This window comes from Pristis pectinata, chromosome 3 (assembly GCF_009764475.1).
Source record: "Pristis pectinata isolate sPriPec2 chromosome 3, sPriPec2.1.pri, whole genome shotgun sequence".
Taxonomy (NCBI): Eukaryota; Metazoa; Chordata; class Chondrichthyes; order Rhinopristiformes; family Pristidae; genus Pristis; species Pristis pectinata.
The window spans coordinates 4,041,697-4,059,204 of NC_067407.1; the positions used below are offsets into that span (position 1 = coordinate 4,041,697).

Below are 17,508 nucleotides of genomic sequence, written 5' to 3' on the forward strand. Positions count from 1 at the left end.
AACTGTTGGTCCCCTCAGCTCTCCTTCTGTTTACACTCAAGCACTCTCTTTTTCTCCATCTGCAGCCTCTCCCCATCCTCCCTCCACCCACCGGCAGCTCGCCGTCTTCCAGCACACGCCCTGCCTCCCCTGCCTCTACAGGGAATCCTCCTCAGGGTCCAGGGCATAAATCACCCAGCCCTCCCAGCTGGATCCAAGCCCCTCACTCCACCCCAGTCCATAGCCAACCACCGAGTCTCTAAACTGAATCCACGATGCCAGATTTCACTCCATTTGCTCCCTAGAGAATGGAACCAATTCCACCCCCCCCGCCGCCTTTAACCCCTTTCCCTCTGCCATTCTGGTGCACATTCTCCCCTGACAACCCATTCTTCCACTGATGCTAGATCCTATCCATGACATTCCCTCAACACACTGCTCTCACCGATCCCATAACCAGACCCCTCGCCCCCCCCGACTCTAACCACACCCAACTTACCATTGACCTCCTGATCCCCAGATCTCATTGATCCCTGACCTCTGATCCTAGGCTCCCCTCATCTGAACAGATCCCCCAAACCTCTCTCATCCCAACCCAATCCCATTGACCTGACCCCAGATCCCAACAGCCCCTGATTCCAGATTCCCCTCACCCAACCCCTACTGATCTATGACATTTAACATCTGGGTACCTGATCTCATTCCCCCCCCCGGCCCTTTAGATCCCCCGACCCCAGATTCCTTTGACCGCCCCAACAATCCTCTCATCCTGATCCCTGACCCCAGCTCCCTTTGACCCATTACTCTCCTCCTCCTGACCCTGATCTCGTTGACCCCTGACCCCTTTGACCCATTGCTCTCCTCCTGACCCTGATCTCTTTGACCACTGACCCCAGATCCCTCTGACCCACTACTCTCCTCCTCCTGACCTTGATCCCTTGGACCCCCCCGACACTCCCCTTGCCCTGACCCCAGATCCCCTTGACCCCGACAATCCCCTCACCCTGACCCCAGATCCCCTTGACCCCCGCTGCCCCCTCACCCTGACCCCAGATCCCTTTGACCCCGCTGCCCTCACCCTGACCCCAGATCCCTTTGACCCCGCTGCCCCCTCACCCTGACCCCAGATCCCTTTGACCCCGCTGCCCCCTCACCCTGACCCCAGATCCCTTTGACCCCGCTGCCCCCTCACCCTGACCCCAGATCCCTTTGACCCCGCTGCCCCCTCACCCTGACCCCAGATCCCTTTGACCCCGCTGCCACCTCAACCTGACCCCAGATCCCTTTGACCCCGCTGCCACCTCAACCTGACCCCAGATCCCTTTGACCCCGCTGCCCCCTCACCCTGACCCCAGATCCCTTTGACCCCGCTGCCCTCACCCTGCGCTGGAGCTGCCGCCACCGCCGGTACATCAGCTGCCGCCGCTGCTTGTTCTTGATCTCGGAGACGGGGAGGCGGGCGGGGAGCTGGGGCTCGGCCGGGGCCGGGGAGGGGCCCGGGGAGGGGCCCGGGGCCTCGGCCTCCACCTCCCGCCGCCGCCGCTCCTTCGGCCCCATCGTGGCGCCGCGCCGGCTCATGGCAACCCTCGCACACCGCTTCCGCTTCCGGGGAAAGGGCCCGTGACGTCAGCGGCCCGCACCGCCACCTAGCGGCGCTCCCGCCGGGCTCCCGCGGAGCCGAGTGCGCAGGCGCAGAGTCTTCCTCTCCCCCCCTCCCTCCCCCTCTCCCCCCCTCCCTCCCCCTCTCCCTCCCCCTCTCCCCTCCTCCCCCTCCCTCCCCCCCTCCCTCCCTCTCCCTCTCCCCCCTCCCTCCCTCTCCCCCTCTCCCTCCCCCTCTCCCCTCCTCCCCCTCCCTCCCCCCCTCCCTCCCTCTCCCCCTCTCCCCTCCCTCCCTCTCCCTCTCTCCCCCTCCCTCTCCCTCTCCCCCCCTCCCTCCCTCTCCCTCTCCCCCCCTCCCTCCCTCTCCCTCTCTCCCCCTCTCTCCCCCTCTCCCCTCCTCCCCCTCCCTCTCCCCCTCCCTCCCTCTCCCCCTCTCCCCTCCCTCCCTCTCCCCTCTCCCTCCCTCTCCCCCTCCCTCTCCCCTCCCTCCCTCTCCCTCTCCCTCCCTCCCTCCCTCCCTCTCCCCCTCCCTCCCTCTCCCCCCTCCCTCCCTCTCCCCCCTCCCTCCCTCTCCCCCTCCCCCCTCCCTCCCTCTCCCCCTCCCCCCTCCCTCCCTCTCCCCCCCTCCCTCCCTCTCCCCCTCTCCCTCCCTCTCCCCCTCTCCCCTCTCCCTCCCTCTCTCCCCCTCCCTCCCTCTCTCCCCCTCCCTCCCTCTCTCCCCCTCCCTCCCTCTCTCCCCCTCTCCCCCTCCCTCCCTCTCTCCCCCTCCCTCCCTCTCTCCCCGTCCCTCCCTCTCTCCCCCTCCCTCCCCCTCCCTCCCTCCCTCCCTCCCTCCCCCTCCCTCCCTTCCTCTCTCCCCCTCCCTCCCTCTCTCCCCTCTCTCTCTCTCCCTCCCTCTCTCTCCCTCCCTCTCTCTCTCTCTCTCTCTCTCTCTCTCTCTCTGTTTCTCTCCCCCCCCACCCCACACACACACCAAGGCTTTGAGGCTTTGTCTCCTTAAAGACTGAAGCTGATCCTTGTCAATCACAGACGGATAGGTTCTTGATTGGTATGAGAGTTTAGGGTTGCGGGGAGAAGGGGGAAGAATGGGGTTAGGAACAGAATATCAGCCCTGGTTGAATGTTGGAACAGACTCTATGGGCCGAATGGCCTAGTTCTGCTGCTACATCTTCTGGTTTATCTTCAGGGGAGAGTTTCAGGACAGGCATGGTAGTGCAGCAGTTAGTGTAATGCTATTACAGCGCCAGTGACCCAGGTTCAATTCAAAATGTCCGGGGTAAGTTTTTTACTCAGAGAGTGGTGAGTGTGTGGAATGGGCTGCCGGCAGCGGTGGTGGAGGCTGATACGATAGGATCTTTTAAGAGACTGTTGGATAGGTACATGGAGCTGAGAAAAATAGAGGGCTATGGGTAAGCCTAGTGATTTCTAAGGTAGGGACATGTTCAGCACAGCTTTGTGGGCCGAAGGGCCTGAATTGTGCTGTAGGTTTTCTATGTTTCTATAACACCTCATATCCCGCCTGGGTCATCTACAACCCAATGGCATGAACATTGAGTTTTCCAGTTTCAGGTAATCATTGCTCCTAGTGTGCTTTAACCCCTCCCCCCCCCCTCAGATCCAATCCTCCCGTTTCTTTCCCATATCCCCCCTCCCCAGCCCCTCCCATCTCCATCCCCCTCCCCTCCTGGATCCAACCACCCACTACACACACAGTTCACCCACAGGCTTCACCCCCCCTCCCTCCCTCCCCTACCTGGTTCTGGTTCTACCTGCTGTACACCTCTCCCCTAATGGTTCCCAGTCTCACCACCTTTACTTATCAGAGTCCAGCTCTGGTGGCCCTCTGTGTTCCCGCTCATCTCCCTCCAGCAGCCGTCTCCCACCTTCACCTCCCCTCTGCCTACCTCGTTCTATTTGCCTCTTATTTTACTTTCTCGGCCTCCATCCACCTCCCTCTGTCTCCCAACTCCATCCCCTCCCCTACCAGGCACCACCTGCCCGTCATCCCTCACCCCTCCTCAGTCCACCAATCACCTCGGCCTCCTGTCTCGCCACTCCCCCTCCCCTCTCTGTACCGGCCATCTCCCCTCTCCGCTCTCAGCCCTGATGCCGGGTCTCAACCTGAAACGTCGACAATTCCTTTCCCTCCACAGACGCTGCTCGACCGGCTGAGTTCCTCCAGCAGATTGTTGCTCCAGGTTCCAGCATCTGCCATCTCCTGTGCCTCCATAAACGTGAGTAATGCTAGTCGGGAGGGAACGGGATTCGATGGAAGTCATCCAACCAACAAGAATTAATTTATTTCTTACCAAAGTCACAGGTTGGTGACACTGGTTCAACTGATCAGCCGAGCCAGAAGCAACATGCCTGTTCTCTATCTAGAGGTGGTCACACCGGTCTGCTGGGGAAGGAGGGCCAAGATTATCCTCCAAGAGCCATTGTGTGAAAGCGTGAATGGTCCATGAACCCATGAACACTTCCTCATTATTCCATTTTTTACACAATTTATTTATTTTGTAAGTTATAGTAATGTTTATGCCTTTACACTGTACTGCTGCTGCAAACCAACAAATTCCATGTCAGACATGATGCGGGGAGGCCATGAGGAGGCGTATAGGAGTGAGATAGAACGGCTGGTTGAGTGGTGTTGCAACGACAACCTCGTGCTCAACGTCAGCAAGACCAAGGAACTGATTGTGGACTTCAGGAAGGGGAAGTCGTGAGAACACATACCAGTCCTCATTGAGGGGTCAGCGGTGGAAAGGGTGAGCAGCTTCAAGTTCTTGGGCACCAACATCTCAGAGGATCTATCCTGGGCCCAACACATTGATGCAATCAGGAAGAAGGCACGCCTGCAGCTCTACTTTGTTAGGAGTTTGAGGAGACTTGGTACGTCACCAAAGACTTACAAATTTCTACAGATGTACGGTGGAGAGCATTCTGACTGGTTGCATCACCGCCTGGTATGGAGGCTCCAATGCACAGGATCACAAGAGGCTGCAGAGGGTTGTAGACTCAGCCAGCTCCATCACGGGCACAACCCTCCCCACCATCGAGGACATCTTCAAGAGGCGGTGCCTCAAGAAGGCGGCATCCATCACTAAGGACTCTCACCACCCGGGACATGCCCTCTTCTCGTTACAACCATCAGGGAGGAGGTACAGGAGCCTGAAGACCCACACTCAACAATTCGGGAACAGCTTCTTCTCCTCCGCCATCAGATTTCTGAACGGTCCATGAACCCATGAACACTATCTTGTTATTCCTTTTATTTGCACTGTTTATTTATTTTGTAATATAAAGATTTTTATGTCTTTGCGCAGTACTGCTGCTGCAAAACAACACATTTCACGTTGTATAAGTCTGATAATAAACCTGATTCTGATTCTGAAATAATTGTTAAACCTCAACGTCAAAGTTCTCCCTGTTCCATCACAGGGTACCCCGAACAATTCTTGTACCAGGACACAGATTGCCTGAAGGCTCTGTACAGCAGGGGGTTCCGCGTGCACAGAAGCCCACCGCTCCTCCACATCTGGCCGACGGCGCGATTGAGATCCCCGACGCAAGTCCACCCGTCGACAGGGCGCAGAGACACGCACCACTTGGAGTGGTCGTTGTTGGTGTAGAAGAAAGCAGGTCCTGGCAGTTTGACCCTCTTGACATTGTAAACGTGTTTGGGGAGGGAGCAGTTGGTAGGCAGCTCGTATTTACCGTTGTTCCAAGTCTCCGACAACAAATCCGTCTCCAAGGTCTGAGCAGCCCACGCTGTGTATATATCTACAAGAGAACTCCCAACAGTGAATGCATTGTATGCACTAAAGTATCACAAGAATAAGTCGCACACTTGTCACCCTAACCCGTTTCATTGTGAAGAAAGTGTTTGGCACGCTGGCCTTCATCAGTCAGGGCACTGAGTATAGAAGTTGGGATGTTATGTTGCAGTTGTACAAGATGCCATTTGGAATATTGCATTCAGTTTTGGTCACCCTGCTATAGGAAAGATGCCGTTAAGCTGGAAAGAGCGCAGAGGAGATTTACCAGGATGTTACTGGAAATCAAGGGACTGAGTTATGGAGAGAGGTTGAGCAGGTTGGGACTTTATTCATCGGAGCGTAGGAGAATGGATGATCTTATAGAGGTGTATAAAATCATGCACACAGCCTTTTTCCAAGGGTTGGGGAATCAAGAACTAGGGGGCACAGGTTAAGGTGAGAGGGGAGGGATTTAATAGGAACCTGAGGGGCAACATTTTGACCAAGAGGGTGGTCCATTTATGGAATGAGCTGCCAGATGAGGTGGTTGAGGCAGGTACATTAACAACATTTAAAAGACCCACAGACGTACGGTGGAGAGCATTCTGACTGGTTGCATCACTGCCTGGTATGGAAGCTCCAATGCACAGGATTGCAAGAGGCTGCAGAGGGTTGTAGACTCAGCCAGCTCCATCACGGGCACAACCCTCCCCACCATTGAGGACATCTTCAAGAGGCGGTGCCTCAAGAAGGCGGCATCCATCACTAAGGACCCTCACCACCCGGGACATGCCCTCTTCTCGTTACTACCATCAGGGAGGAGGTACAGGAGCCTGAAAACCCACACTTGACAATTCAGGAGCAGCTTCTTCCCCTCTGTTATCAGATCTCTGAACCATCCATGAACCATAAACTACCTCATTGTTCCTTTTCTTTGCACTATTTATTGATTTTGGAATTTATAGATTTTTTATGTCTTTGCACTGTACTGCTGCCGCAAAATAACATATTTCACGTCATCTAAGACAGTGATAATAAACCTGATTCTGATTCTGAAGGTACTTGGACAGGTACAAGGGTAGGAAAGGTTTAGAGGGATATGGGCCAAATGCGGGCGGATGGGAATCACTTAGATGGGAATCTTGGTCGGCATGGACCAGTTGGACGAAAGAGCATGTTTCCGTGCTGTATTGACGTACAGAAGGATCTTGGGGTCAAAGTCCATAACTCCCTGAAATGGGCTGCACAAGTAGATAGAGTGGTAAACAAGGCATACGGCACACTTGCCTTTATTAGTTTAGGCTTTGAGTTCAAGAGCCAGGAAGTTATATTGCAGCTTTATAAAGCTGTGGTTAGGCCGCATCTGGAGAATTGCATTCAGTTCTGGTCACCCCATTAAAGGGAAGGATGTGGAGGCTTTGGAGAGGGTGCAGAAGAGGTTCACCTGAATGCTGCCCCTACACCACCTCCATCCAGGGACCCAAACATTCACCTGCACCTCCCTTAACATCATCTACTGCATTCGGTGCTCCAAGTGTGGCCCCCTCTACACTGGTGAGACCAAACGCAGACTAGGTGACCGTTTCGCAGAACACCTGCGCTCTGTCCGTAACCACGATCTGCATCTCCCCGTTGCCAGTCACTTCAACTCCCCCTCCCACACTATCACTGATGAGTCAGTCCTCGGCCTCCTCCACTGCCAGGAGAAGTCCAAGCGCAAACTGGAGGAACAGCACCTCATTTTCCATCTTGGAACCTTGCAGCCTAACGGCATGAGCATTGAATTTTCCCTCTTTAGGTAATCCCCACCTCCCTTCCCCACACACCCCCCCCCCCCACCACGCTTCTTCTCTTCTTCCCTTTCCTAGCCTTTTTTCCTCTCTCTCCTTACCTGTGACCCATCCCCGGGTGGATCTGCTCTCCCCTCCTCCCCCACACCTGCCCATCACTATCTCTTACCTGCATCTCCCTATCACCACCCTGTGCCCACCCCGCCGCCCCTCTTTTGTCCACCTATCACTGCTCTGCTTTTCCCTCCTATATACTGGGCTTCCCCTGTTCCCACCTTCAGTTCTGAAAAAGGGTCCTGACCCGAAACGTTGACCGCCTGCTTTTCTCCACGGATGCTGCCTGGCCTGCTGAGTTCCTCCAGCATCATCGTGTTTTTCATCTAGATTCCAGCATCTGCAGTCCTTTGTTTCTCTAGTTTTACCGGGATGCTGCCTGGATGAGAGGGCATGAACGATAAAGAGAGGTTGGACAAACTTGGGTTGTTTTCTCTGGAGCATCAGAGGCTGGGGGGAGACCTGACAGGAGTTTCTAAGATTATGAGAGGCGTAGACAGAGTGGCCAGTCAGTATCTCTTTCCCAGGGTCAAAATGTCTGATACTAGAGGACATGCATTTAAAATGAGAGGGGGAAAGTTCAAAGGAGACGTGCGGGGCAAGCTTTTTGTTCCAAGCGAGTGGTGGGTGCCTGGAATGTGCTGAAAGGGTTGGTGGTGGTGGCAGGTACGATGCTTAAGAGGCTCTTTGATAGGCACATGAATGTGCATAGAATGGAGGGATATGGACCTTGTGTAGGCAGAAGGGATTAGTTTAGTTAGGTGTTTAATTACTAGTTTAATTCGTTCGGCACATTGTGGACCAAAGGGCCTGTTCCTGAGCTGTACTGTTCTATGTTCTATAATCCTTCACCAAACCCATCCCCACCCATCACCAACCCCCACCCCAATCCCAGCCCATAAAACCTAACTTATTATAGCCAGATTTTTGTCTCCCTTCACCTGATGGGAGCATTAAAGCAGAAGATCACTCCAATCCCATCGTAGTATAGAACATAGAACATTACAGCACAGTACAGGCCCTTCAGTCCACGATGTTGTGCCGACATTTTATCCTGCTCTAAGATCTATCTAACCCTTCCCTCCCACATATAGCCCCCCATTTCTCTATCATTCATGTGGCTGTCTAAGAGTCTCTTAAATGTCCCTAATGTATCTGCCCCCACAACCTCTGCCGGCAGTACGTTCCATGCACCCACCACTCTCTGTGTAAAAAACTTACCCCTGACATCCCCCTTATACCTTCCTCCAATCACCTTAAAATTACGTCCCTTTGTGATAGCCATTGTCGCCCTGGGAAAAAGTCTCTGTCCACTCGATCTATGCCTCTTATCATCTTGTTCACCTCTATCAAGTCACCTCTCATCCTCCTTCTCTCCAAAGAGAAAAGCCCGAGCTCACTCAACCTATCCTCATAAGACATGCTCTCCAATCCAGGCAGCATGCTGGTAAATCTCCTCTGCACCCTCTCTAAAGTTTACACATCCTTCCTATAATGAGGTGACCAAAACTGAACACAATACTTTATATTCTGTGTATTGTCTGTACCTACAGTGGCATGCAAAAGTTTGGGCACCCCTGGTCAAAATTTCTGTTACTGTGAATATACTGTGAATAACTAAGCGAGTAAAAGATGACCTGATTTCCAAAAGGCATAAAGTTAAAGATGATACATTTCTTTAATATTTTCAGCAAGATTACTTTTTTATTTCCATCTTTTACAGTTTCAAAATAACAAAAAAAGGAAAGGGCCCGAAGCAAAAGTTTGGGCAACCTGCATGGTCAGTACTTAGTAACACCCCCTTTGGCAAGTATCACAATTTGTAAATGCTTTCTGTAGCCAGCTAAGAGTCTTTCAATTCTTGTTTGAGGGATTTTCGCCTATTCTTCCTTGCAAAAGGCTCCTAGTTCTGAAAGGTTCTTGGGCCGTCTTGCATGCACTGCTCTTTTGAGGTCTATCCACAGATTTTCGATGATGTTTAGGTCGGGGGACTGTGAGGGCCATGGCAAAACCTTCAGCTTGTGCCTCTTGAGGTAGTCCATTGTGGATTTTGAGGTGTGATTAGGACCATTATCCTGTTGTAGAAGCCATCCTCTTTTCATCTTCAGCTTTTTTACAGACGGTGTGATGTTTGCTTCCAGAATTTGCTGGTATTTAATTGAATTCATTCTTCCCTCTACCAGTGAAATGTTCCCCGTGCCACTGGCTGCAACACAAGCCCAAAGCATGATCGATCCACCCCCGTGCTTGACAGTTGGAGAGGTGTTCTTTTCATGAAATTCTGCACCCGTTTTTCTCCAATCTGTCCTGCATCCTCACCACAAAATTCAGCATCGGAAGTTTGCGAAGGAACATCTAGACAAGCCTGATGCATTTTGGAAACAAGTCCTGTGGACTGATGAAGTTAAAATAGAAATTTTTGGCCGCAATGAGCAAAGGTATGTTTGGAGAAAAAAGGGTGCAGAATTTCATGAAAAGAACACCTCTCCAACTGTTAAGATAGACCTCAGAAGAGCAGTGCATGCAAGACTGCCCAAGAACCTCTCAGAACTAGGAGCCTTTTGCAAGGAAGAATGGGTGAAAATCCCTCAAACAAGAATTGAAAGCCTCTTAGCTGGCTGCAGAAAGCGTTTACAAGCTGTGATACTTGCCAAAGGGGGTGTTACTAAGTACTGACCATGCAGGGTGCCCAAACTTTTGCTTCGGGCCCTTTTCCTTTTTCTGTTATTTTGAAACTGTAAAAGATGGAAATTAAAAGTAATCTTGCTAAAAATATTAAAGAAATGTGTCATCTTTAACTTTATGCCTTTTGGAAATCAGGTCATCTTTTACTCACTTAGTTATTCACAGTAACAGAAATTTTGACCAGGGGTGCCCAAACTTCTGCATGCCACAGTACATGCTTGTGATGCTGCTGCAAGCAAGTTTTTCATTGTACCTGTACCTCACCGCACTTGTGCACATGACAATAAACTTGACTTGACTTGATAAACCCACCAATGTGGTTCATCCTTAAATGGTCTTAGAATCACACTGTTGAAGGGCAATTAGTGATGGGCAATAAATGTCAGCCTGTTCCATGACACCCAAAAAATTATTCAATTAGATAAAGTGTGAGCGGCTCACTGGGCACAGTAGTGTAGCGGTTAGCGTAACACTATTACAGCACCAGCGACCCGGGTTCAATTCCAGCCGCTGTCTGTAAGGAGTTTGTACGTTCTCCCTGTGTCTGCGTGGGTTTCCTCCGGGTGCTCCGGTTTCCTCCCACATTCCAAAGACGTATGGGTTAGGGAAGTTGTGGGCATGCTATGTTGGTGCCAGAAGCGTGGCGACACTTGCGGGCTGCCCCCAGAACACTCTACGCAAAAGATGCATTTCACTGCGTGTTTCTGTGTGCATGTGACTAATAAAGAAACCTTACCTCAGTGGTGTACATGGAAACTGAACATGGGAAAAACGAGCAAACAGGAGGATCAATAACTGGATCGATAATTGGCAGACGGATAAGAGGCAGGAATTGATTTCTGCAGTCAGTTGTTCTGATCCAGGCCAGGTTTAGTCTCAACTTTCAAAGGGAAGCTGGATAAAGTGTTGGCTTGCCCAAGGAAGACAGAGGGTAGTGGAAGGGTGTTATTCTGGCTGGAGGTCTATGACCAGTGGTGTTCCACAGGGACACTGTTGTTTGTGACATATATATAAATGACTTTAATGAAAATGTACATGAGTGGGTTAGTAGGTTTGCAGATGACTCAAAGATTGGTGGCGTTGTGGACAGTGTAGAGGGCTGTCAAAGGGGACAGCAGGAACTTCAAGTTCCTGGGTGTCAACATCTCAGAGGATCTACTTTGGGCCCAACACATTGATGCAAACACAAAGAAGGCACGCTGGTGGCTCTACTTTGTTAGGGGTTTGAGAAGATTTGGTATGTCACCAAAGATTCTTGCAAATTTCTACAGATGTACGGTGGAGAGCATTCTGACTGGTTGCGTCACCGCCTGGTATGGAGGCTCCAATGTGCAGGATCATAAGAGGCTGCACAGAGTTGTAGACTCAGCCAGCTCCATCACGGGCACAACCCTACCTGCCTTCAAGAAGGCGGCATCCGTCACTAAGGACCCTCACCACCCGGAACATGCCCTCTTCTCATTACTACCATTGGGGAGGATGTACAGGAGCCTGAAGACCCACACTCAATGATTCAGGAACAGCTACTTCCCCTCCGCCATCAGATTTCTGAACGGTCCATGAACCCATGAACACTGCCTTGGTTATTCCTTTTTTTTGCACTATTTATTCATTTTTGTAATTTATGGTAATTTTTACATCTTTATGTCTTGCACTGTACTGCTGCCGCAAAACAACACATTTCACGACATATGTTAGTGATGATAAACCTGATTCTGATTCTGATTCTGATACAGATCAGTGACAGATATGGGCAGAGAAATGGCGGATGGAGTTTAATCCAGGCACATCTAAGGTATTACACTTTCAGAGGCCAACTGTAAAGGGAAAGTCTACAGTTAATGGCAGGACCCTTAATAGCATTGATGTACACAAGGATCTTGGGATCCAAGACCATAGATCCCTGAAAGTGGCCACACAAGTAGATAGGGTGGTAAGGAAGGCGTACAGCACGCTTGCCTTCATCGGTCGGGGCATTGAGTATAAGAGTCAGAAGGTCATGTTGCAGCTGTATAAAACTTTGGTTTGGCCGCACTTGGAGTATTGTGTGCAGTTCTGGTCGCCCCCATTACGGGAAGGATGTGGAGGCCTTGGAAAGGGTGCAGAAGAGGTTCACCAGGTTGCTGCCTGGATTAGAGGGTATGAGCTATAAGGAGAGGTTGGACAAACCTGGGTTGTTTTCTCTGGAGCATCAGAGGCTGAGGGGAGACCTTATAAACTTCTAAGATTAAGAGAGGCATAGTTAGGGCAGAGAGTCTTTCTCCCAGGGTAGAAATGTCCAATCGCAGAGGTCATGCATTTAAGGTGAGAGGGGGAAAGTTTAAAGGAGATGTGCGAGGCAGGTTTTTTTACACAGAGAGTGGTGGGCGCCTGGAATGTGCTGCCAGGGGTGGGGGTGGAGGCAGATACGATCACGGCGTTTAAGAGTCTGTTAGACAGACACATGAATATACAGGGAGTGGAGAGATACGGATCATGTGCAGGCAGAAGAGGTTTAGTTTACTTTGGCATTGTGTTTGGCACAGACATTGTGGGCCAAAGGGCCTGTTCCTGTGCTGTACTGTTCTATGTTCTGTGTTCCATGTAAACTGGATAAGGTGGGAAAGATTGCAGTAGGGAGAAGAGATCCATTGAAAGAGCTAGACCGGATATGATGGACCAAGTGGCCTTCTTCTGTATTACAGGATTCCACAATTTGTTCCCCCTCCCCCGTTCCATTCCCTGACAGGAGCACATTGCTGGGAGTTTGCTTTGCCCAACTACCTGCACCCTTACCATCTCCAAAGTGCTTGTATTTTGCAAAGCTCTGAAACTGGACTCCCCCCGAGGACGTGAGTTTGGCGTGCCGCTTCCACGGAGACCGAGCAGTGCTACCACCTTTCGCGACAAATTGCAGGTGGGAGAGTTCAGGCAGGAAGAGGTGAGGAAGTGTCCAACTGTAGACATGGGGGTTCGAGTATAAGAACTGGTCACCTACAAAGACAAATGTTCATGCCCATTAGAGGTGTCAGTGAGAGGGGCTGTCGTTCACCACAGTGAAAGGCAAAGGTGGAAATAAGCTCCACCTTAGACCAATGGAGACACAAGAGACTGCAGATCCTGGAATCTGAAGCAAAAAAACAAACTGCTGGAGGAACTCAGCAGGTCCATTGACTCTTGTCTGCACTTCCCACCGCCTCGGTAAAGCAGCCAACGTAATCAAAGACCCCACCCACCCCGGACATTCTCTCTTCTCCCCCCTCCCATTGAGCAGAAGGTACAAAGGCTTGTGAACATGTAAGACCAGATTTAAGGACAGCTTCTGTCCTGCTGTTATAAGACTCTTGAACGGTAAAGATGAACCCTTGATCTCTCAATTTACCTCGTTGTGGCCCTTGCACCTTATTGTCTGCCTGCACTGCACCTTCTCTGTAGCTGTAACACTTTATTCTGCATTCTGTTATCCTGTTGTACTGCCTGGATGTACTTACACACGGAATGATCTGTCTGGATGGCACGCAAGCAAAAGCTTTTCACTCTATCTTGGTACATGTGACAATAATAAACTGATTACCAATTAATGGACAAGGGAGTGGGAGAAATGGGGAGAGGGGAGAAACAGAGAGCAGGGTGGGGATAATAGGCAAGGCAGTGGGGTTAAGGGGATGGCTCTTTCAAAGTAGTACAACTTCACTCTGCTTCCAGCCAGTCCCCTCTGGGAGCCCTGAATGCCAAGTGACAGCAGTGAGGACTAAGATAGAAAACACATAATCCTAATCTCATCACGGCAGGCACGGTAGTGTAACGGTTAGCATAATGCTTTACAGGGCCAGCGACCTGGATTCAAATCCAGCCACTGTCTGTAAGAAGTTTGTATGCACTCCCTGTGTCTGCGTGGGTTTCCTCCGGGTGCTCTGGTTTCCTCCCACATTCCAAAGACGTACGGGTTAGGAAGTTGTGGGCATGCTATGTTGGCGCCGGAAGCGTGGCGACACCTGCGGGCTGCCCCCAGAATACTCTACGCAAAAGATGCATTTCACTGTGTGTTTTGAGGTACATGTGAATAATAAAGAAATCTTATCTCCTAGTCACCCCCCTTCCCTTTGTGCCTCTTGCCTGCTACTAGAGTCACGGAGTCCTACAGCACAGAAAGAGGCCCTTCGGTCCACCCTATCTATGCTGACCTTTCTGCCCATCTACACCTATCCCATTTGCCCACACTAGGATTGTATCCTTCTATGCCTTGCCTATTTAAGTACCTGTCTAAATGTCTTTAAACAAAGTAATTGTCCCTGATTCCACCGGCTCCTTTGGCCGCATGTTCCAGATATCAACCACCCTCTGTTAAAAAGAAAACATTTCCCACAGATACTCTTTAAATATCACACCTCTCACCTTAAACCTATACCCTCCTGTTTTCCTGCCACTGGAAAGTGATCCTGACTATCTACCCGATCTATGCCTCTCATTATTTTATACACCTCTCAGCCTCCTTTGCTCCAGGGAAAACAGACCCAGCTTCTCCACTCTCTCCCCATAACTAAAACCCTCCAATCCAGGCAACATCCTGGTGAATCCCCTCTGCCCTCTCTCCTGTGCAACCACATCCTTCCTGTAGTGCAGTGACCAGAACGACACACACTGTGGGTGAGGAAGATGGAGCAGAGTTTATACATCTGCTTATCTCCAACACATGCCACAGAAAGATTCACCCAAACAAGGCACAATAATAATTCCTTACCGATTACCGTCACCTGATCGTATTTGACTGTAACACACAGGAAAGTCTGTCCGTATTTCCGTCCAGAAGATGGCCATGAATACCCCTTTGTGACATCAGGAGGAAAGTTTGGGACACTGTGCATCAGCCAGAAGCCCTGGACTTTGTCAAACATCAGGACCCCTGGAATTAGAAGACGGTGGAATATTGAAGGCCACAAATGTTAGTCTCAAACATTTGCCGTCGGATTTCTGAACGGTCCATGAACCCATGAACACCACCTCATTATTCCTCTTTTGCAATATCTATTTATTTCTGTCACGAACCAGCAACAAAAGAAACACACTGAGTATGATTCAGTGTTAAAAACTATTTTATTAATCACTACTTATGATAATACGTAAAATAAAAGTAAAAATGTTAGTATGTTAGAATTCAAAAATGTTAAACTTTGAACGTTAACCCCAAAACTAAACTCTTCGTGTGTGTGTGACAAAGTCCAAAACTCCCAGTTCAGGAATGGTTCTTAAAGTTCAGTTCCGCAAGCCATAAGGTGAAACATGAGCAAGGGCTTCTTCAACAACCACCGTTGTCTGAAGATAAGACGTAGACGTAGAGAAACAGAGAGAGTAAATACGAAATCCAAATGTTCCACGATGGAACCCAAGCGACACTTCAGTGTTTACTCGGTAGTGACTTCCTCACCCCGAAAAGCATCCGAATCGTGGTCGTCCACACACAAATACCTGTTTCCTTCTACAGTTCAGCAACAAAGTGAACTCCACCGGATTACCTCCCACTTCCATACATGGATTTCACTGGCAGACACAGTTATAGTTTCTCATCCATCGATAGAGAAAACTAGCAGGCTGGTGTCTCTCTCCCTTCTCTCTCTCTCTCCTTCTTCTTCTGACCTCTTCAACAACGTCATTACGTCCTTTATCTTCTATCGACGTAAGCACGCCACGCACACACAAACACACACACTCTCTATCTTAAAGGGACTTACACTGAGTGTGTAACTTATAGTAATTTTATGTCTTGCACTGTACTGCTACCGCAAAACAACACATTTCATGACATTTGTCAGTGATAATAAACCTGATTCTCATTCACTTACACTTCTTCCAAACTAGTGTCATAGAACATAGAACATAGAACAGTACTGCACAGGAGCAGGCCCTTCGGCCCACAATGTTGTGCCAAACTAATTAAACTAGTAATTAAATACTGAACTAAACTAATCCCTTCTGCCTACACAATGTCCGTACCCCTCCATTCTCTACACATCCACGAGCCTGTCTAAGAGCCTCTTAAGTGCCTCTATCTCATCAGCCTCCACCACCACCCCTGGCAGTGCATTCCAGGCACCCACCACTCTCTGTGTAAAAACCTTGCCCCACAGCAGTTGGGCAGGCACGGTAGTGCAGTGGTTAGCATAACGCTATTACAGCGCCAGTGACCCGGGTTCAATTCCCACTGCTGTCTGTAAGGATTTTGTACGTTCTCCCCGTGTCTGCGTGGGTTTCCTCCGGGTGCTCCGGTTTCCTCCCACAATCCAAAGACATACGGGTTAGGAAGTTGTGGGCATGCTATGTTGGCGCCAGAAGCGTGGCAACACTTGCGGGCTGCCCCCAGAACACTCTACACAAAAGATGCATTTCACTGTGTGTTTCGATGTACATGTGACTAATAAAGAACTCTTATCTTATCTTTAAACTTACCCCCTCTTACCTGAAAAGCATGCCCTCTAGTATTAGACATTTTGACCCTATAGTCTACCCCATAGATAGTTTACCCTATCTATGCCTCTCATAATTTTATAAACTTCTATCAGGTCTCCCCTCAGCCTCCGCCGCTCCAGAGAAAACAACCCAAGTTTGTCCAACCTCTCCTCATGGCTCATGCCCTCTAATCCAGGCAGCATCCTGGTGAACCTCTTCTGCACCCTCTCCAAAGCCTCCACACCCTTCCTGTAATGGGGTGACCAGAATTGAATGCAATACTCCAGATTTGGCCTAACCAGAGTTTTATAAAGCTGCAACATAACTTCCTGGCTCTTGAACTCAGTGCCTCGACTAATAAAGGCAAGCATTCCATACGCCTTCTTTACCCCCCTATCAACCTGTGCAGCCACTTTCAGGGAGATATGGACTTGGACCCCAAGATCCCTCTTTACATTAGCACCATTAAGGGTCTTGTTGTTAACAGTGTCCTGCTGGCTGCTGTACTCAATGCTATTGAGAGCTCCATCCACTCTGACCGAGGGGAAGCCACATTCCAGGAAGAATGAGGACATTTTGGAGAGCCAACTTCAGATAACCTGCGCCTTCTGCTTGTTTCAGGACTGGTCACTCGTGCTACCATTCCTTGCTGCCTTCTTTGTTCCAGGGTGGTGGAGAAGGCATTTGGCACACTGGCCTTCATCAGTCAGGGCATTGAGTATAGAAGTTGGGATGTTATGTTGCAATTGTACAAGGCATTGGTGAAGAAGAATTTGGAGTATTGTGTTCAGTTTTGGTCACCCTGTTATAGAAAAGGCGCCATTAAGCTGGAAAGAGTGCAGAGGAGATTTATGAGGATGTTGCCAGGACTGGAGGGACCAAGTTATGGAGAGAGGTTGAGCGGGTTGGGACTTTTACCATTGGCGATTAGGAGGATGAGAGGTGATTTTATGGAGGTGTATAAAATCATGAGGGGCACAGATAGGGCAAATGCACACAGTCTTTTTCCCAGGGTTGGGGAATCAAGAACTAAAGGGCATAGGTTTAAGGTGAGAGGGGAGAAATTTAATGGGAATCTGAGGGGCAATTTTTTCACCCAGAGGGTGATCTGTATAAGATAAGATAAAATAAGATGATAAGATAAGATATCTTTATTAGTCACATATACATCGAAACACACAGTGAAATACATCTTTTGCGTAGAGTGTTCTGGGGGCAGCCCG

At 50.1% G+C, this 17,508-nt stretch overlaps 2 protein-coding genes and 1 long non-coding RNA gene across 3 annotated transcripts in view; 1 reads left to right on the forward strand and 2 right to left on the reverse strand.

Annotated features, from left to right (window-relative positions):
* The window catches only part of rpf1 (ribosome production factor 1 homolog), a 32,433-nt gene extending 30,851 nt beyond the window's left edge, over positions 1-1,582 (reverse strand). The window contains exon 1 of the mRNA XM_052010677.1: positions 1,360-1,582. Within this exon, the coding sequence (XP_051866637.1) occupies positions 1,360-1,557 (198 nt within the window). The 5' untranslated portion in view covers positions 1,558-1,582. The remainder of the gene's footprint in view (positions 1-1,359) is intronic.
* Positions 1,583-2,560: 978 nt separating this feature from the next.
* On the forward strand, positions 2,561-4,039 carry LOC127567715 (uncharacterized). The gene is made up of 3 exons (XR_007955939.1): positions 2,561-3,147; positions 3,732-3,812; positions 3,893-4,039. It is a non-coding gene; the product is annotated as an uncharacterized LOC127567715 (long non-coding RNA).
* Positions 4,040-4,946: 907 nt separating this feature from the next.
* dnase2b (deoxyribonuclease II beta) overlaps positions 4,947-17,508 on the reverse strand; it is a 40,458-nt gene continuing 27,896 nt past the window's right edge. Inside the window, exons 5-7 of the mRNA XM_052010676.1 lie at positions 14,583-14,744; positions 12,638-12,835; positions 4,947-5,358 (exon numbers count right to left, since the gene is read on the reverse strand). Of these exons, the coding sequence (XP_051866636.1) occupies positions 4,991-5,358; positions 12,638-12,835; positions 14,583-14,744 (728 nt within the window). The 3' untranslated portion in view covers positions 4,947-4,990. The remainder of the gene's footprint in view (positions 5,359-12,637; positions 12,836-14,582; positions 14,745-17,508) is intronic.